Raw genomic sequence first — 20,472 nt, forward strand, 5'->3', positions numbered from 1 at the left:
CTTGCAGGGGAAAAATGGAACTTTAGACAGATCAGACCCCGGCCAGTCCAAAGCTCAGAGTGCGTTTTTCTGTGGTTACTGAGCTTGCTGATTGGTTTGGATGTGGTAGGGGAAAAGCGGCTGGGGCTCGTTAATACTAAATTGAAGGAAAAAGCAATTCCTGGGTTCACTGTCTCCACTTTGCTGAGAGCAGAACAAGGTTTCGTTTTAAGGGAAGCAGCTTGGGACCAAAGCGTTCATTGCTTGCTCTGGTCTGTGGAACAGGGGAGCCAGCATTCTGAAGAAATCATCACGGTCAGTGGGGAGAGGGGAGGGAGATGGGCCTGTTTAACGCTGAAAAGGTGGGTGCCCTCCCCCGGAGTGGGACCTTCCTCTGTGGATGGCTTTTGGGAGGGGAGTTGTGAGCAGGGAAGGAAAGCAGAGACCGAATGGGACTCAGCCGGGTTCTCTCCGCGCACACCCAGCGGGAAGGAAGAGGAAGTGTGTTCTGGAATAGCTTAATCAGCTGCTGCCATTGGCCGGCAGGCCTGTCAGTCGCCTGGGGGCTGAGTCTGAAAAGGGGAAGCCAGCGAGCGGGGCTATTGCTTGTGAGGAGGAGGGGTGGGAGAAGGGCTGAGCCAGGGGGCGTGGGGGCTGGGACCGCTGGCGGATCGGCAGGGCGGGGCTGCCTTCCATCCAGGCCACTTCTCCTTACCGTCCCTCTTGTGCTTCAGGGTGGCATTGTGCATCCCGGCGTTCCGAAGTGAATCCCAGGAGAGAGGCGAGGCTGAGCCCAGGGCTGGGCTGCTTCGGCGGGGAAGCCTCCCTCCCCCCTGCTTCAGGCTGCCGAGCACTGAGCAGCACTCAGAATGGAAGCCATCGCCAAATATGACTTCAAAGCCACTGCAGATGACGAGCTGAGCTTCAAAAGGGGGGACATCCTCAAGGTAAGTGCTGCTGCCAAGCACGCTGCCGCGCTCACCTCTCCTCACTCCGCTGCTGCCTTCGCTCTGGCAACACACAAAGGAACCTGCTAGTCCTTCCTTCACTGCACACTTCGCCCGTTACCATCGTGTTCTATCTGGAGAGCTTGTGATAGGTGCTGAGTGGAATATTAAATTGGACTTAAGAGTTGGTGTGGTGTGTGGTCTTTAACTGCCTTTGTGTGAATGCCTGTTTGTTGATAGTAGTACTATTTCAAGTAAAGTCAGAGTAATGTGAGTATAGGAAGGTAGTATATGAACACATTATAGCCTACCTGGTAGCATTTTATTAAAAATTAAAAGATTTTCCTAAAGGCCAAAAGCTTGAAGTATTTATGTAAGAGCATTCCGTTAGTGCCATTTTACACTAATGCCAAAGGATTTTGCATTCTGTAATATGATCCTGGTTGGGTAGAAATTAATTTTCCCGGTTTAGCGATGTTGTTAGAAATTTATACCAGAACTCATTAGAGAACTTCATGTATTTTTATTCTCTGTGCAAAAAAACAGACAAAACAAAATAAAACAAACAAAAAAACCCCACTAATAAAGATCTGATCAATAAGGCTCACCTTACATTGTATAAGTTAGGTTTTAATTTTCTTTAAAGAAACTTGAGGAACAGTTGTCCTGTACTGAAGTCCAGTTGCACAAAAGAAGCCGGCTGACAGTTTGAAAGTAAACTGCTTAACAGTTTACAGCTTATTTTCAGCCTTGCTATTTGCACCAGGATTCACTCTCCACCTGGCACATGTTAATTACCCAGTTGACTGGAGCATTTGCCCTTTTTGGATATGTCATTTATTTTTACAGGGAGGGTGTTATGTTATCAAAGTGTATTCTGTTTGACATTTTTTCTCCAGAGCCTTCATCTGGTTGTTGGAATTCACTTCAACCATTTGTGTAGCAGCCCTGAGTAAAATTGTTAGAATTTTGTCGAGAGGAAATGGAAATGTAGAAGTTCAGTCCTGGGGGGGGGGGGGTTTGCAGTCTTTTTGTAATGTGCACTGTTGGTCGTTACTGTTTGGACTTCCTTGCCCAAGGCTCGGGCTTCTTGTCTGAAGTTACCCGCCTGGTTCATGTCGGAGAGGCTGTGCTGCCGAGCCCTCCCCGGCTCAGTTGAACGGTTTTTGTGTCGCTCAGTTTTCCGAGGGAAGCCTCAGGTCACTTCTAAATTGTCAGAAGAAAAAAACTTCTCTAGGTTTAGAAAGATAGGGATATCTTGTCTTCTTGTAGAGAGCTAGAAGTCAGCAAAATTAGACAACTAAATTACTTTGTTGTATGGAGAAGATAGTTTGAGGTCACTGCAGGGTGCTGCTGTTTTCAGTAGCTAACCCATTTGTGATATTAAGTATTGACATTTGTATCATATACAAATATGGTGGTGAGGCAAGTCTGGTTTTGTAAATACACACTTAAATTTCTCCATTAAATTTATCTTAGAAACTTGAACCTGCAAAGTTGGTAGTTCATGCTTTCTCTTATGTCTATCCCGTTGAACTTTAGCACTAAAACAACAACGCTAAGCAGGGCCTGAGGTCTCTTTTTAAGAACTTTTAGAAAAGAGCTTTTCTGATGTATGTTTCTGAAGTAATTAGACAGCTTTTAAGCAAGTTTAAAACCCTCCTCACACCCCATAATCAGGGAAGGTGATGCTGCTGGACACCCCCTCAGGAATTAGTGTCTGCGAGAGGACGTGGATCAGAGGGCGCAGGTTTGCAGTCAGATTTTCTTTGGGGGAAGAGAGAAAAATACATGAACTTGATTCTTTCCAGTCTGGGAGATGATTGGGGTATGAAGTCATGGTGCCATTACTGCTTTTGAACGGTGGCCATTAGCTGTTTGTTAGTAATCATGTGGCTTTACTCCAAGAAGAAAAAAAAGTGCCAGTACAGTAGTTGGCCTTTGTCTTCTAACTGTGTAACAGCTGAGCGAAGAGGCGGCACCTGCTTTGTCTTAAGAGCTGCTAATAAAAACAGCAGAATGGAGGAGCTTTCCTTATTTGATTTTTCTAGAAGTAAACTGGCTTCATCTGAGTGGCTTTGATTTGATTTGGTCACTCATTAGGCTGTTCCTTGTAGCCGAAACATTTTGGTCAGAATAGCACTAGCTCACTTGACGGAGGCCCGGAAGGAGGTGGGTGCACAGGCGTTGGATACATCCCATTTCAAGATAATGAGCTGGAAGGGCTGGGCCCTGGTGTCTCCTGCTCACCACTCTGAGGATTGCATCGGCGCTATCTTGAGTTCCTGGTTAACGTTTAGTCACTGTGGACTCCTGCCCAACAGGTAGCTTCCTTCTGCGGTATCTCTGCACACACTGACCTATTACTGCTCTGAGAAAAGGAAAAGATAACATGTTTTACTGGAAATGTAAGAACAGGATAGAACTGAAGGCTTCTGCGCTGTGTCTGCGCTTGTTTCTTTCCCTCTGACGTAAGCTTACATTTTTCTTGAAGTAGGGCAAGGGAAGGCACTGGGGTTTAAAAATGGAAGAAATTGCTCTTGTGTTGCAGGCCTCAGGCCTTGTAAGGCTGAAATGAACTGAACTTCCCTGCTGCTGTAGGGCAGGCTTGAGATACTCCCTGAGGTGCTGTGCTGACTCTGGGGCTGTGCAGTCTGCCCTGGAGCACAGAAAACCACCTGGGGTGGTTGTGTGCAGACGGTCAGGAGCTGGCACCAGCGTGCGGGTGCGGATAGCGCTGTCCCGCAGTTCCGAGGCGCTGGCTGCTTGCTCTCGCTCCTGCTGTAGAGCTGACTTCTTGCTTCCAGCAGCTCAAGGAGAGACCAGCCCTGCTTGAGTGTTACAGGTTTCTTCCATACTGTGGACACTCTGTTTGCCAGTTTCCCTATCTCCTTGAAATAGATCTTGGGGGGGAAAAAAAAAAAAAGAAATAGGTCTTGGGTTCATACGTAGATCTTTGAAGCATCTTCCTGTGTCATGATGCTTGGGCTGTGCCAACGTCAGCTACAGTGTCACCGGGAACAGTCCCTGGGATGGCTGCTTTAAGAAGGAGAAGATACACTTCTCGCTTCAAGAGCTCTAAAGTCAAATAGGAGAAGTGAGATGACTGTGTGAAATGACATAAAGCAGTATGTCACATTATGTAATTTTGAGAGCAGGAAAAGACTTCCTTTTATTTTTTATTTTTTTAATTTATTCGTAAGGCAGACTCAGTAGTCTTGCATCCACTGGTTACTATGATGATTTCAACAGCCTGGGCTGGGCCAGGCCAGAGCCAGGAGCCCAGGACGCTACACACTCCTGTGTGGATGTCAGAACCAAGTACAGGAACCATCACCTGTCTGCCTGGGACAGATGAGCTGGAGCCCAAACCAGGAACTCGGGGTCAGAGTGCAGGCGTCCTCTGAAGCATCTCAGCCTGCGGCGGCACAGTGCCCATCTCTTGGAGAAGACATTTTAACTTAGACTTTAATTTATGAGGAAGCTGCTTCAAGATGAGATACACAACCGTTCATTTGCACTAAAGGCTTAGTGTTTGATAGAGTGTTAGAGTTGCACACATTCCACAACCTTCAGAAGAGGAAGGCACTGTTTCAGAGCTGACATCTGAAAAGGTGTGTACAATAGCTGGGGCTTGAACGGGAGCTCATGACAGGAGCATGCTGGTGCTGGATGAAGGAGGATGTTTCAGGAGGAGGGTTGTGTTTGTGATGTAACAGTGGGAAATACGGTGGAATTGGAGGCAGATAAGAAAAACCAGTAAGACTTTGATCTGGTCCTTCCCTGCTGGGAAACCTGTGTCCAGAGCCTGGATTAGAAATGGTGGGGGAGAGTAGTTGGAGAGATGCCAGAAGGCAAAGTGGATGCGGTTTCTGCCCGTGTTCTGTGTGACTGAGAGACCCCATCATGGAGCTCCAGAGCTGAGCCTGGATTTTCTTGGCTATGGCTTTTGCTCTAACGGCTGTTAAGTTCTGAGTTGTAGTCGTGATTCTCAGTTTGGTTGTTTGAGTTTTCTAACATGAAAACTAAGAGGATGTTTTGGTTTTGTTCACTGAAGTCCTTGTATCAGTATACTTCATAGAAGCATTTTGTGGCCTGTTAAAAATTCTTAGCAATCTTCTATATTAAACTAGAATATTGTATTTACTCTTTAAGAATAAGGAAAGTAGGGCTGGTGTTGAATAGCAGGTTAAAACCTCTGCCTGCGATGCCAGCATCCCGTTTGGGCACCTGTTCCTGGGAGCAGAGGATGGCCCTGTCTTTGGGCCCAGGCGCCCACAGGGGAGACACAGAGATGCCCTTGGCTTCCGTCTCCTGGCTTCGGTTTGGCCCAGCCCTGGCCACAGGCTGTTTGGGAGTGGACCAGCAAATGGAAGATTTCTCTTTCTCTCAAATGCATAAGATGTTTTTTTTTTTTTTTTAAAAGAATTAAAGACAGTTTTATTTGTGTTTTCTGAAAGCATATGTTATTGTATTTGTTTTGTCAGCTGAATGGACTGGTTCCAGCAGTGCATTTTGTTTGTTTTAAGATTTTTATTTGGAAAACACCAAGAGAGGAGAGGGAGAGTGCTTCCTTCCACTGGTTCACACTCCTGTGGTGGCAGCAAGCGGGACTGGATAAGGCTGAGGCCAGGAGGGCATGAGTGGCAGGAACCTCAGTGCTCCGACCATCTTGCTGCTCTCCCTGGCGCGTTGGCAGGGACTGGACTGGAAGTAGATGTGAAACAAATGGGACTGAAGCAGCACTCCGGGATGAGCTGCCGGCTTTGCAGGCTGTGACTTAACCCACGGTGTCCCGGTGCCCAGCGCTGAGGGCATTGCTCCAGGAGGAGCCCTACCACACCCCTTAGTTGGAGGGGAAAACAGGGGGCAAATAAAACAAAGTCAGGAGATCAGCACAGAATGTCTGCAGTAGTGTGGAGAAAGGCTTAAATGCATCCCCTTTTAATAAGTAACAATGTGACATATGTAGTGCTTCATCTGCTTTTGCAGTAAGCTAGGTGTTTGCTTGCATTCTTTCTGAATTTTGACAGCACTGCAGGAAAGCTAGGTGGTACTGTCTCCATTTTACTGATAAGGTTTAGATTACATAATTTGCCAGGTTCATACATGTAGGCTGGTTTGAGTTCTGATGCTGTGTGCTTCCTCACTGCCTTTCAGGGATCTCCCACTAAGGGAAGTTGCTGTCCCTTGTTCTTGGCCTTGCGCGTAGGCATACACTTCCTCCTGAGTGGTCCCCCACAGGACTGTCATTCAGCGATTTGTGTTCTTTGCTCTTTTTCTGTTGCAAAGAGCACATGTATGTATCAGTTTAATTAAAGTCATAGCTGTGTTCAGCTAGGTCGCATTTTACAGGATACTCCAGGAAGTTAAAGGGTTCTGCATAGCGATTGCTTTGTTTCCTTAATGACCGAGGCTTAATCTGATTGTAAGTCTTTTAGGCTAAAGTTCACTCCGTGTCATAAAACGATGAGATGTTTTCAAAAGTAACTCAGAAATGAGTTTGAGGAAAACCTTGATGTTTCTGGCAGATAGTCCTTTAGAGTGAACTGGGAGGTTGTCCTGGTAATATGGCAAGCTTGGTTTCCAGGCTAGACCTGCTGTTGTCAGCTGCCATCCTGGGCAGCGGCTGTGGTACTTTTTTGCTTTAGGTCTCCAACCTACAGAGTGGAAATGGCAACACTGCTCTTCCTCCCTAAGGCGTGGTAAGGATTAGAAGAGCTCCTGTAGTGGTGTGCTTTGGAAGCAGTAAGAGCCCAAAGTCCCCAGTAACTTGTAGCTGCTGTTTCGTGAACGTTATTCAGGTGCACAACTTGATACGAGACTGCCAATCCAGCCCTCACTTTAAGGGATTGCTGCTCACAGGACTGAAATCGCTGTGCCAGGCCTGTCCCAGAGCTCAGCCTAACGCAGTGTTGATGGAGGGCCACCCGGAAGAACGGCTGCTTTTTCATCCCTGTGCGTCTGTAGTCTCTCAGGAATATGCTGGGAAGGAAGAGTCATGCGCAGCTCCGTGGTGTTCTCTCTCTAAGATTCATTTTATCTACTTGAGAGGCAGAGTTACTGAGAGGGAGGCGGAGACAGTGTCTTGTGTCCTGTTGAGACCCGTATTTGGTAGATTTTGTTTGACTGACTGGAGATTTGGGATTATATTATTGACTAACAGTTTTAAAAAAACACCCTAGAAAAACAACAACAACAAACTAGAAAAACATTAGTATATTAGGAAAAATACCCTTGGGAACATCTCCTCATAGTAGTGAGTGCCCAGGAAGGAGCCGTGGGGAACATGCTAGCTGGATTCAATGTTAAGGGAGAGGTGTGTCCCCAAGCAGCTCTTTGGGGTCTTGGATTCCCTGCATCATTCTTCAGTCTGTTTGCTTCTTCACCTGCAGAGAAGCCTAGAGCCCTCATCTTGGACCCGCTTTTTTTTAAAAAGATGTGTTTATTTTGATTGCAAAGTCAGATATACAGGAAGGAAGAGAGACAGAGAAGATCTTCCATCTGCTGATTCACGCTCCCCCCAGCCCCCAAGTGACTGCAATGGCTGGTGCTGCGCCTATCCAAAACCAGGGACCAGGAACTTCCTCCAGGTCTCCCAAGCAGGTGCAGGGTCCCACGGCTTTGGGCCTTCCTCGACTGCTTTCCTGGGCCACAGGCAGGGAGCTGGATGGGAAGTGGGGCTGCCGGGATTAGAACCGGCACCCATATGGGATCCCGGGCATGCAAGGCGAGGACGTTAACCACTTGTGCCACCGTGCCAGGCCCTAAATTTTACTTCTTAAAAAACATTCTTTGAAAGGCTAAGAGAGAGATTGATCTAAATTTTCTATTTTACTCTCCCATTTCTGGGCCAGGCTAATAACCTGAGGTGCTGGTACTCGATGTGGGACTCCTGTCGGTAGTGGCCACCTGCTGCTTTCCAGGCACAGTAGCCGACGGTTGGGCTGAAAGTGTGGAAGAGTGCAGACTGGATCAAGCATCCCAGGTGACAGCTTTAACCAGTGCGCCCCAGTGCCTGGCCCCAAGTTCCACTGCTTTAAGTGAATCTCTTAAAAGGAGATATCTCAATTTGTGCTTGGGAAAAGACAAAAAGACAAGTGCTGCTGCTTTTTTTTTTTTTAAGATTTATCTGGCGTGCTGCTTTTTTTTTTTTTAAGATTTATTTATTTTATTGGAAAGGCGGATATACAGAAAGGTGGGGAGACAGAGAGGAAGATCTTCTGTCCAATGATTCATTCCCCAAGTGAGCGTAAATGGCCATTGCTGCGCCCATCCGAAGTCAGGAGCCAGGAGCTCTTCTGGGTCTCCCATGCAGGTGCTGGGTCCCAAGGCTTTGGGCTGTCCTTGTCTACTTTCCCAGGCCACAGGCCGGGAGCTGGATGGGAAGTGGAGCTGCCGGGATTACAACCAGTGACCATACAGGATCCCGGCACGTACAAGGTGAGGACTTAACTGCGCTATCACGTTGGGCCCTGTTTTTTTTTTTTTTTTTTTTTAAAGATTGATTTATTTTTGGACCTGGCACGGTGGCCTAGTGGCTAAAGTCCTAACTTTTATATGCTGGGATCCCATATGGGCACCAGTTCTAATCCCAGCTGCTCCACTTCCATTCCAGCTTCTTGCTTATGGCCTGGGAAAACAGTTGAGAACGGCCCAAAGTCTTGGAACCCTGCACTTTCTCTCTGTCTCTCCTCTCTCTCGATTTATCTGACTTTCCAATAAAAATAAATAAATCTTAAGAAAAAGAAGATTTATTTATTTTTATTGGAAATCCAGACATACTAAGAGGAGGAGAGGAAGATCTTCTATTCACTGGTTTACTCTGCAAGTAGCTGCAATGACCAGAACTGAGCCAGTCTGGAGACAGGAGCTCCTCCGGGTCTCCCACGCAGGTGCTTTGGGCCATCCTGGACTGCTTTCCCAGGCCACAAGCAGGGAGCTGGATGGAAGTGGAGCAGCTGGGATTAGAACTGTTGCTCACATGGGATCCCAGACATGAAAGGCGAGGACTTCTACCGCACCAGGCCCAAACCAACTCTTGTTTAGTGAAGGATACATAGACTTAGCCTTGAACGCTGGGGGTTCTACTAAGAGCTTTGGGGAAGAAAAGAAGGTAGAGAGATGTCCTTGCTTGCAGGTATCACAGGTGTGTTTCTGGATGTGGAATAATGGAGTACTCCATCTGCAGTGTAGATTTGTATGATGAATGTTTTTTATGAGCTTATGTTTTATAACCAATAAAAACCAAAAGGGCTGTAATAGTTTTGCAGATATCAACTTAGAAGTCACCATTTAAGGAGAGAGAAAAATCCAATGTGCCTAACTTCCTGGAGCAAACTTGTTTCACATGAAGACTTCTTGGTGCAAGCATCATCCGCATTGTCTAGGGTTGTTGTCCATGCTTCAAATGGAATATATGATAAACCAAAAATATGTTCAACTCTTTATCAATAGATTGACCTTAAGACATCTTTCAGGCCAGTCACGTTAGCCTAGTGGCTAAATCCTCACTTTGCACACACTTGAATCCCACATGGGCACCAGTTCATGCCCTGGCTTCTCCACTTCCCTTCCAGCTTCCTGTTTGTGCCCTGGGAAAGCAGTAGGGAACGGCCCAAATCCTTGGGACCCTGCACCCATGTGGGAGACCTGGCTTTGGATTGGCTCCTCTCTGGCCATTGAGGCCAGTTGGGGAGTGAATCAGTGGACAGAAGATCTTTGTCTCTGTCTCTCCTCTGTGTAAATTTGCCTTTCCAATAAAATAAATAAATAAATAAATTGGATCTTTGAAAGAAAAAAAAAAAAGCTAAAAACCTGATCTTTCAGGGACATGCAGGGTGGCTCAACAGGCTAATCCTCCTCCACCAAGCTGCAGTGGCCCAAATGGGGGCCAGTCCGTGTCCCAGCTGTCCCGCTTCCCACACAGCTCCCTGCCTGTGGCCTGGGAAAGCAGCGGAGGACGGCCCAAAGCCGAGGGACCCAGCACCCTGTGGGAGACCTGGAGGAAGTTTCTTGCTCCTGGCTTCAGATTGACTCAGTTCCAACTTGTGGCTGCTTGAGAAATTGATTAGTGGATGGAAAATCTTCCTGTCTCTCCTCTTTACAAACCTGCCTTTCAAATTAAAAAAAAAAAAATAAGGAAAAACAGAAAAGAAAAACTGATCTTTCAGCCCCAGATTGTTACATGTAGTTTATCTTCTCCCTGTTCCTAGTGTAAAAGTAATGTGCTTTTTAAAAAACTTCTATTTAAAGTTTTTTAAAGATTGATTTATTTTTGATTGGGAAGGCAGATTTACAGAGATCAACCTGCTGGTTTGCTCCCAAGTGGCCACAACGGCCAGAGTGGAGCCAATTCAGAGTCGGAGTGTAGGAGCTTTCTCCAGGTCTCCCATGTGGGTGCAGGGTCCCAAGGCTTTGGGCCATCTTCCATTGCTTTCCCAGGCCACAGGCAGGGAGTTAGATGAGAAGTTGAGCAGCTGGGATACAAACTGGCGTCCATGTGTGATTCCATTGTGTGCAAAGTGAGAATATTGCCACAAGGCCGTCACACTAGGCTCAGTAATATGCTTTTTTTTTTTTTTTAAAGATTTATTTTTATTATTTTTTCATTGGAAAGGCGGATATACAGAGAGGAGAGACAGAGAGGAAGATCTTCCATCCGATGATTCACTCCCCAAGTGAGCGCAACGGGCCGATACTATGCCGATCCGAAGCCAGGAGCCTCTTCTGGGTCTCCCACGCGGGTGCAGGTTCCCAAAGCTTTGGGCCGTTCCCTACTGCTTTCCCAGGCCACAGGCAGGGAGCGGGAAGGGAAGCGGGGCTGCCGGGATTAGAACCGGCGCCCATATGGGATCCCGGGCGTGCAAGGCGAGGACCTTTAACCACTTGCGCCACCGCGCCGGGCCCAGTAATATGCTTTTTAAAACAGAGTACGTACTTGAGGGCTGGTATTGTAGCATAGGGGTAAAACTACCAGCTGTCTTACTGGCATCCCATGAGGGTACCTGTTCAAGTTCTGGTGCTCACTTTGGTAGTGCCCTGGGAAAAGCAAGGGCAGACAGCCTAGGTACATGAGACATGCTGTCAGCAGAAGACTAGGTAAAGCTCCTGGATCCTGCCTGCTGCAAGGCTTAGTCCCAGGAGCTGTGGCCATTTGGGGGAGGGAGCTAGTGGATCAAAGACTCTCTCCTTCTCTGTCTCTTCCTTTGTAATTCAGCCTTTCAAATAAATAAATCTTTAAAAACAAACTATGTGACTAGTATTGTGGGTTAAGCTGATGCCTACAAAACCAGCATGCTATATGAGCTCTGATAAAAGTCCTTGCTGTTCAATGTCCGATCCAGATCCCTGCTAATGTACTTGGGAAAGCAGTGGAGGATGGCTTGAGGCCTTGGGCCCCTGCAATTATGTGGGAGATCTGAAAGAAGTTCCAGACTCCTCGCTTCAAACTTGGGCTGTTTCTGACCTCCTGGCTGCATTAGCAAGAAGCCGGCTCGAAAGTGCAGAGTAGAGCCTGGTGCAGTAGCCTAATGGTTGAGGTTCTCACCTTGCATGTGTTGGGATCCGTATGGGCACTGTTTCTAATCCCAGTGGCCCCACTTCCCATCCAGCTCCCTGCTTGTGGCCTGGGAAAGCAGTAGAGGACAGCCTAAAGCCTTGGGACCCTGCACCCGTGTGGAGACCTGGAGGAAGTTCCTGGCTCCTGGCTTCAGATCGGATCGGCTCGGCTCTGGCTGTTGCGGTCACTTGGGGAGCGAATCAGCAGATGAAAGGTCTTCCTATCTCCTCCTCTGTCAGCCTGCCTTTCTAATTAAAAAAAAAAAATTGCAGAGTAACCAGGGCTACTAGACAACTCAGAATGGGATGTGGGTATCCCAGTTAGTGGCTTAACCTGATGTGCCACAATGCCCACTCCATTTTGACAGGTTCTTAGGAGAGGCCAGATGATGCCAGAAGCACATCACTCAGCCCCGTATGCGTGGTAGGGACCTAATACATGATTAACTCCAGGGTTTGCTTTAGCACGAAGCTGGGCTGGAGCGCAGGCACTGACTTGATCAGCTCTTCAGCTAATGCTCCCTCCCAGACAGGGATTCCTGTTCCCCTTTCCCTGAGCTGAGGTTTCTAAAAATGGTTTTATTTTCTAATGTTTCTAGATTATTAAAAACTGCAGAACCAGCACCATCAACTTCCTTGCCTTATACCAAGTTTTCTTTATTATTAACATCTTGTATCAGCAAAGTGCATTTGTTGGAGTTCATGAACCAAGATGAATACATAGTTTCTTTGGAGTTCCTCAGTCTTTTCTGAAGTTGTAGGGCTACGACAGCTGAGTATAGATTTAGAATATATCTGTATATACTTTAATTTCAGCATTTGTTCTTGTAGCTCTTGGAGAGACCCTATTCGTGATAGCTTGTTTGTTTTTCCTGGAAAGCCCTTACATCTGTATCTATAGCTAAAAGCTTTTGCATCTGTGTAAGATGTTGCTTCTTGGGGGTACCCAAGTCTCTGCCTGTGACACCAGCATCCCGTGTGGTTTGAGTCCCGGCTGCTCCACTTCTGATCCAGCTTCTTGCTAATATGCCTGGGAAAGCAGTTGAAGGCGGCCCAAGTGCTTGGACCATGCACCCACATGGGAGACCTGAAAGTAGCTCCAAGCTTTTTCCTAGCCATTACAGAATTCCATCTCTTCTCCTCTCTCTGTAACTCTTTCAAATAGGAAAAACAAAATTTTTTTAAATTATTTCTTGAGTAATGTATTTCTTGTGTTAAGATTGGATCACCAGGTATTTTAGCCTCCATGCACTGCATGATTTACGTAGGACTCTAAACTGGTGTTCATTCTGTAGGCGTTAATTGTGCATAGGCCATTTATATAAGTTAAAGGTTTTAAATCCTCACGTGTGTTGGCTGTACTTCAAGTTCTGTCCCTCAAGTGACTGGTGACGGTGCAGATGTAGGATATTGGCATGGATTGGCCTGTTGCGGATGTCGCTAACTGGAGAAGTGTGTTTGGGTTTCATGTCTTCACCTCCCACAGCCGCCTCTGGTACTTCCTTGGTGGATGGGAGCTGGGTCCACGGGCAGGGTCGGGGTGGGAGTGGGAAGGTTGAGTGCTGCTGTTGAGCACCGGTACAGTTGAGGAGCCCCTTGCTGTCTGTCCCACCTGCTCCCCGTGAGTGTTGGCTTCCCAAAGCTCATTTCTTCACAGCACAGCCCCCTTCGCCTTTGGCCTGTGCAGAGGCAGCTCCTCAGCTGTTGTTCCTGATATTGCTTGTTTACCAGGAGAATGAATGGAAGGATCCGGAGAAACCCTTGCAGAATCAGTCAGGGGTGGGGGCGAGGTGCTGGGCTGCCGCTTCTAATTTGGGTGCCTTGTGTCACTGGATGTGTAATGTGGTCGTGAGCCGAATGTGCAGACTGCAGCATCTGACACTGGGTGTGTAATGTGGCCGTGAGCCGAATGTGCAGACTGCAGCATCTGAAGCACTTCCAGAGAGCGGAGGCAGCATTTCTTTGAATTCAGCAAAACCATAATTATTGTGTTTTCTTTTCAGAATTCTTACTCAAATCATCTCAGGCCAAATCTCAACCCTCATTGAAGCCATTTTGATTCTTTGTGTTGACTTGCACCAAATTTTGCACAATTTGGTATCTTCACAAGAAAAGTTTTACAGTGTTGTTGATCAACATGTTTTTCAGTTATGTCGGGAATAACGGGAAAGGTGATCTGGAGTGGCTATATGTCAACTAAACTTGGTTCATTTGTAGTTGGTCCTTGGTCTTCCGTAAGTGAATGTTTTGGCATTTTTCCTCTTGTGCAGTTTCCCCAGGAGCGGAAAACACCAGACTGATGGAGCACACTTCACAGTGTGAGCACATGAAGCTTGGGATTCCCTTCAGCTGCGTCCTCCCCGCCCTCACTGCGTCCAGCTGGGCTAGCGGGAGGGCTTCCCGCATGCGCCGGTCTGCCCTCCAGGTGTCGGCGTGGGTCTCTTGCTGCACTCTATTCTGTTTCCCCAGGTTGGAGCATATTCTGTATCTGAGTGTCTTGCACACATGCCTAACAACAGGGTTTTGTAATGTGTTAGAGGGAAGCTGTAGGAACCCACACCTGTGCACCCTGCTCAGTGGGCTTGTGGACTGCATCTGTGCCACCTCGTCGTGTTCTGTCTGCATCTGGGCTCAGCTCGTTGCTTGCCAGGACTGTTTCCCTTTACTTAGGCAGAGGCTAGAAATAGGAATACTTGGATTTTCTTACCACCACATTGAATAGATTTCTTAGCTATTTTAAATTCTTAAAAAAAAAAAAAGACCAAGATTTGTTTATTTGAAATGCAGAGTGATAGATTTTGATTTTGAGTTTCAGTGTTATTGTTGTTTTAATCTGTTAGTTTTTTTTAATTGAAAAGTCAGATATACAGAGGAGGAAAGACAAAGAAGACCTTTAGTCCAATGGTTCACTCCCGAAGTGGCTGCAATAACTGGAGATGAGCCAGTCTGAAGCCAGGAGCCCTGAGCTTCTTCCAAATCTCCCATGTGGGTACAGGGTCCCAAGGCTTTGGGCCTTCCTTGACTACTTTCCCAGGCCACAAGCAGGGAGCTGGATGGGAGGTGAGGCCCATATGGGACTCTGGTGCGTGCAAGGTGAGGACTTTAGCCTCTAGACCACCACACCAGGCCTGAGTTCCAGTGTTTTTAAAGCCAGTACCTGGGTCTGGCGTGGTAGCTTAGCGACTAAAATCTTTACCTTGTATGCGCTGGGATCCCATATGGGTGCCAGTTCTAATCCTGGCAGCCTCACTTCCCAACCAGCTTTCTGCTTGCGGTGTGGGAAAACAGTAGAGGACAGCCCAACAGCCTTGGGACCCGGCACCTATGTGGGGGACTCAGAAGAAGCTCCTAGATTCAGATTGGCTCAGTTCCGGCCATTGTGGCCACATGGGGAATGAATCGGCAGATGAAAGATTTTCCCCTCCACTCTCTTCTTCATTTCTGTATATCTGACTTTCCAGTAAAAATAAATAAAATCTTTTAAAAATACAATAAAAAAGCCATTACTAGATCATTGTAATGATGTTCTGGGATATTATATCCAAATCATAGCAGGATTTATATCAGCAGAAAATTCAAATATGGATGAAAGATGTCACCGTATGCCTGGATTCAAGTCCCAGTTCTGCTTATCCCAGCTTGCTGCTAACAATCATGCTGGGAGGCCGCAGGGTCCGTCCCTCTCACCTGGCTCTCTGGCTCACGCTCGGGCAGGCCCGGGGACAGCTCACCGCATGTACGCAGTGGCTGGGATCAGGGCTCTGGGCATGAAGATGGGCCTGGCCTGGCACAGGACCCAAGGTCGTCCCCTCCCCAAGCCTATCCACCACACAGTGATGCAGCGGGTGGGACCCGGGCCCACTCTGGTGCGCTCTGCCACAGGTGGGAATTTGGGGAATGAACCAGCAGATGGGAGTTGTCTCTGCCTTCGTTTCCCTCTGGCTTTTTGCCTTTCAATTGAAAAATAAATATTTAGTACACTTTTTTCCCCCAAGAGAGAAATGAAAGGTGATTCTAAACACATTGGCTTTTTTGCCTGAGTTTGTTCTCGTTTCTTGTACACTAAAGGATACAGAAACTGCTCAGTCCTGTGAGGAGTTTGGAACAGCCCTGTTGATTTGACCTCACTTGTGTGGTGTGTACACCTCAGAGCTTAGAGAAAGCGCTGCAGAGGAGCTTTCCGGAGGCCGAGGTGCTGGGGAGGAGTCTTCCTATCAGATGTTCTTTCTTGAGTTTACTTTGCTGCTAAAGGTGAGATGGATTGAGTGGGAAAATCGCCGCTTGTTTTTTCAAGCTTTGCCAGAACAGTTGGTTTAAGGAACAGCTGTTTGAACGCTTACTTGTGTTCCTGCATTTTTAGGAGTGCTTTCAGGCCTCTTATTAACACAACTAGGACTAGCTGGCACGCTTGTGGTGCGAAACATAGCTGTAACCAATCTGGAATATGTCCAAACCAAGAGAGATACTGAAATCCAGAAAAAAGTGGCTTGGAGTCTAACACAGATGCCAGGCAGTCTTCTCGCCTGTAGGAATGCAGGCGGTTTGACAGGCCCCGGAAGGCCCCTGCAGGAGCTGATGGGTCACTTCTTTCAAGCCTTGAATGGTGAGTTTTAGACAAGCAGATGCTAACAGCTTGTTTCAGAGTAAAGCTGTCTTGGCATGTGCAGATACGGTAATGAACTTTGCAGCTTGAATGTGGCCATCAATGGCCTATGTTGATGTGCTGATTATATGATATTTAAAAAGTGAATCTATGCTGCTGGGGGACCTGGCTTAAGCGTTCATTATTTCTGAGAACCATGTTTCCACATGCACAGTGTGTTCTTTTGGGTGATGTGATCCTTAAAATAAAGGAGTCCGTGTGCTTTGATTATGATTATTCTCCTAATGATAGATACATTTGCATCAGAGACTCCATTGACTTTTTTCTTTTTTTAAGATTTATTTTATTTTTATTGGAAAGGCGGATATACAGAGAGGAGAGACAGAGAGGAAGATCTTCCATCTGATGATTCACTCCCCAAGTGAGTGCAACAGCCGATGCTATGCCGATCCGAAGCCAGGAGCCTCTTCCTGGTCTCCCGCGCGGGTGCAGGGTCCTAAAGCTTTGGGCCATCCTCGACTGCTTTCCCGGGCCACAGGCAGGGAGCTGGAAGGGAAATGGGGCCGCCAGGGTTAGAACCGGCACCCACATGGGATGCTGATGCATGCAAGGCAAGGACCTTAGCTGTTAGGCTAACCATTCTGGGTCCTCCATTAGCTCTTTTTTTTTTTTTTTAAGATTTATTTATTTTTGTTTCAAAGTCAGGTATACAGAGGAGGAGAGACAGAGAGGAATATCTTCCATCTGATGATTCACTCTCCAAGTGAGCGCAATGACCAGAGCTGTGCCAGTGCAAAGCCAGGAGCCAGGAACTTCTTCCAGGTCTCCCATGTAGGTGCAGGGTCCCGAGGCTTTAGGCCGTCCTCGACTGCTTTCCCAGGCCACAAGCAGGGAGCTGGATGAGAAGAGGGACAAATTGGCACCATATGTGATCCTAGGCATGTAAAGTGAGGACTTTAACGATTAGGCTACTCTGCTAGGCCCCCATTCTGGCTCTTGCAAAGGGCAGAGCCCTGGAACCTAACATACCCCCAGACTCAGCCCATATGGGTGCTAGTGGGTGCTGCAGCCTTGAACCAGCCTGGTCCACCTCCAACCCCGGTCTCGTGCTCACTATTGGGAGCTGAAGCCTCGCAAGGGAGTCCCCACAGTTCTCCTACCAAGCCTGTTCCCAACTCTGGATCTTGCAGGTGCTGGTGGGTGCTGCACCCCAGCTCGGCTTGGCCTGTCCCAAACCTCATCTTGCAGGTATTACAGCCTAGCCCCTTGCAGCATGGCCCACATCCTGACCGTGCTCTTGAGCTGTGGCCTAGCAGGGAAGTTCCCCAAGTTCCCCCCAGCAGCCCCAGATCTCACATGTGCCAATGTATGCTGTGACCTGTTTGGCATGGTCTGTCCTCAATCCCAGCAGGTGCTGTAGCCTGCCATAGCCTGGCCTCTTCCTAGCCCCAGCGCCCACGAGTGTCAAGTGAGTCCAATCTGACTCAGCCCGGTACCACCACCCCCCCCCAACTCCCACAAGTTGATGGGTGCTATGGTTCCACAGGGGTGAACCCACAGGGGTGAACCCCTGTAGATCTGCTACAGGACCTGTTTCCCAGGTCTATGTGTGTCTTATTTCAAGTAAATTTTGAAGAAATAAATTTTTAAAAAAAGCAGTTCTATGAAATGTGTGTTCTGGTTAAATGCTGATTTGGGGATTTATAGTAAGGTAAGAGCAGCTTTAGTTTTTACAATGTGTAACTGATTTTGGAGTTAATACCAGGACCTACATGAAATAGTAGATCCAGTCTGAGTGATCAGAGCCTCAGGGGAGGGAGGACTCATAAGTGTACTTAAACTTCAATGCAGGGTTGTCTTATCAAGAGGGCCAAGAAGAGGGGTTCTCACTGAGCTCAGGCCAACTCAGTACCAGTTACTTTGTCCTATAGTCCTCCCAAGGACTTGAGGAGGAGTACTTCCACATGAATTAACAAAATCTTAGAGAAGTTGAGTTGCTCTTGTTAAAAATCACAGCTAGTGATTGGGTGAGCAGGCATTTAAACGGGACTCTATATAGTTCAGATTTGAACCAGTTGGAAGGTAGCCATTATTAACCTTAATTAAGCTGATGGCAATATTTGCTCATAGGCCATGGAACAATGAGTTTACCAAAGTCGTAGTTTTGTTGCAGAGAAGAGAGTTGAATTTCCAGAACACACTGCAAGGAAGAAACTGGTAAACCTACATATTTGGATTATCTTTGCGCTGTCCCAGATGCATCAGCAGGGAGCTGGATCGGAAGTAGAGCAGCCAGTGCTCAAACCAGGGCACATATGGAGTGCTGGCATCTCAGGCGTCAGTTTAACCTGCAGTGCCTCAGTGCTGACCCCAAGAACCACTTTTGTTTTAGGCAGGCTTGATGGAATTGGTGAAATGGGAAGGAATCCAGTTCTCAAGGGTGTCAGCAGGAAGGAACTGACAGGATTGAGCTTCTCTGTTAGATTCCAGGACTTGGAGGTTGGCAAAATGTTGCCAGTATGGAAAGGCAGGAATTATGTAAATGGGAAATTAGGCAGTTGAATGCCAAGCTATGGGAAAAAGTTTAAAAGTACAGTGCACACTTCAGACTCTGTTGCCATACTAAGTAAACCATAAAAACGCTCAGCTTTCCTCACACGGTAATTTCTTCTTGTGTATTTCTCAGCAGGAAATAGCCCTTAACAGTAAGGAACATACGTCACTTTGAGACTTTATTGCTGTGTCAAATTCCTAACTCGTGATCTCTCTTCAAGCGCAGTAACAGGTGGTATTATGACTCTTGGTGACAATTACTAGATGCCGCAGTCCTCTTCCTGGGCATGTATAACCCAGAGGAGATGAGGTCACCTTGTAAAGATAGCCACACGCCCGTGTACCTGGCAGGATTATTTGCAACAACCATAGGTTGGAAACAACCTAAGACCCACAGGGGACAGTAAAGAAACTATGGAATTATACAAACGTATTCAGCCATAAAAATGGATCATCTTGCCACCTGCCACGACATGAATGGGCCTGAAAAAAGTTATACTAAGTGAAATAGGCCAAATATGGGGAAAAAAAATACTGCATGATCTCACTTAAATGGGGAATCTTTAAAAAGAAGGAAAAAAGAAGAGCAAAATGTAGAGGAAGGGAATAAAAGTGGTTACCAGGTCAGAAATGGGAGTTGTACCTGAATTAGAAGAGAGCGAGTGTGCAGCCTGCCACAGCCACACTTGATCAGAGTGGGTTACACTGGAGAATTTTGCTGAGTGAGTGTATCATAGTTGCTCTTTTCCACATGAAGGAAAATTCTTAACTGTTAAGAGGTGACGGCTATGTTTGTTTCACTTTATATGTGTCTTTACAACATGATCTTTTTAAGATTTTATTTTGTTTACTTTTTTTTGGAGAATCAGATATACAGGGAGGAGGAGAGACAAGAATATGTTCTGTCCGTTGGTTCACTCCCCAAATGGCCTCAACGGCCGAACTTGAGCTGAGCAGGAGCCTGCTCCGGGTCTCCCACACAGGTGCAGGGTCCCAAGGCTCTGGGCCGTCCTCGACTGCCTTCCCAGGCCACAAGCAGGGAGCTGGATGGGAAGCAGGGCTGCTTGAATTAGAACGGCGCCCATATGGGATCCTGACCCATTCAAGACGAGGACTTTATCCACTAGGCTACCACGCTGGGCCCTGTTCTGCCCTCTTTATAGACTTGTCCTAATTTTAACATTGGCACAAGGCAAGGGGCAAGGGGTAACAGGTTTAGCTATAGCAGCACTGGTGTGGGACACCTGCTTGTCTGGGAGGTCTACATAGTCTCACAGTGGCAATCCTTTGATGCTGGAACTTCCAGGAGATATCCTAAAAATGAACAGGAGCTGAAAAGAAACTTCAAAAGGTTAGTTTCATCTTTTTTAAATATAAGATTTATTTATTTTTATTGGAAAGACGTATTTAGAGAGAAACAATACGGAGAGAAAGATCTTCCATCTGCTGGTTTACTCCCTAAGTGGCCACAATGGCTGGATCTGAGCCAATCCAAAGCCAGAAGTTTCTTCCGGGTATCCCATACAGGTGCAGGGTCCCAAGGCTTTGGGCCATCATCTGCTGCTTTCCCAGGCCCCAGGCAGGGAACTGGACGGGAAGCAGGGCTGCTGGGACATGGTTCTGGCACTTTCAAGGTGAGAATTTAAGCATTGAGCTATCACACAGGGCTCTGCTTAGTTTTATCTGAATGTTTTTTCATCTACAACGTGCAGTTCTGTGTTAGATTCATAATTGCCACACAGTACTAACTTTTATGTTTTCTGACTTGTTCCACCTTCCAGAAGGGGACTGCAGGCAGCTTTGCTCTACTTGCAGTGTGGGGTTCTTTGT

At 47.1% G+C, this 20,472-nt stretch overlaps 1 protein-coding gene across 1 annotated transcript in view; it reads left to right on the forward strand.

The window, feature by feature from the left end:
* Positions 1-20,472, forward strand: part of GRB2 (growth factor receptor bound protein 2) — a 65,972-nt gene that overhangs the window by 6,176 nt on the left and 39,324 nt on the right. Inside the window, exon 2 of the mRNA XM_040989680.1 lies at positions 714-926. Coding sequence (XP_040845614.1) covers positions 849-926 — 78 coding nt within the window. The 5' untranslated portion in view covers positions 714-848. The remainder of the gene's footprint in view (positions 1-713; positions 927-20,472) is intronic.

Source organism: Ochotona curzoniae, unplaced genomic scaffold (genome assembly GCF_017591425.1).
Source record: "Ochotona curzoniae isolate NIBS_2020 unplaced genomic scaffold, NIBS_Ocur_1.0 contig_523, whole genome shotgun sequence".
Lineage (NCBI taxonomy): Eukaryota > Metazoa > Chordata > Mammalia > Lagomorpha > Ochotonidae > Ochotona > Ochotona curzoniae.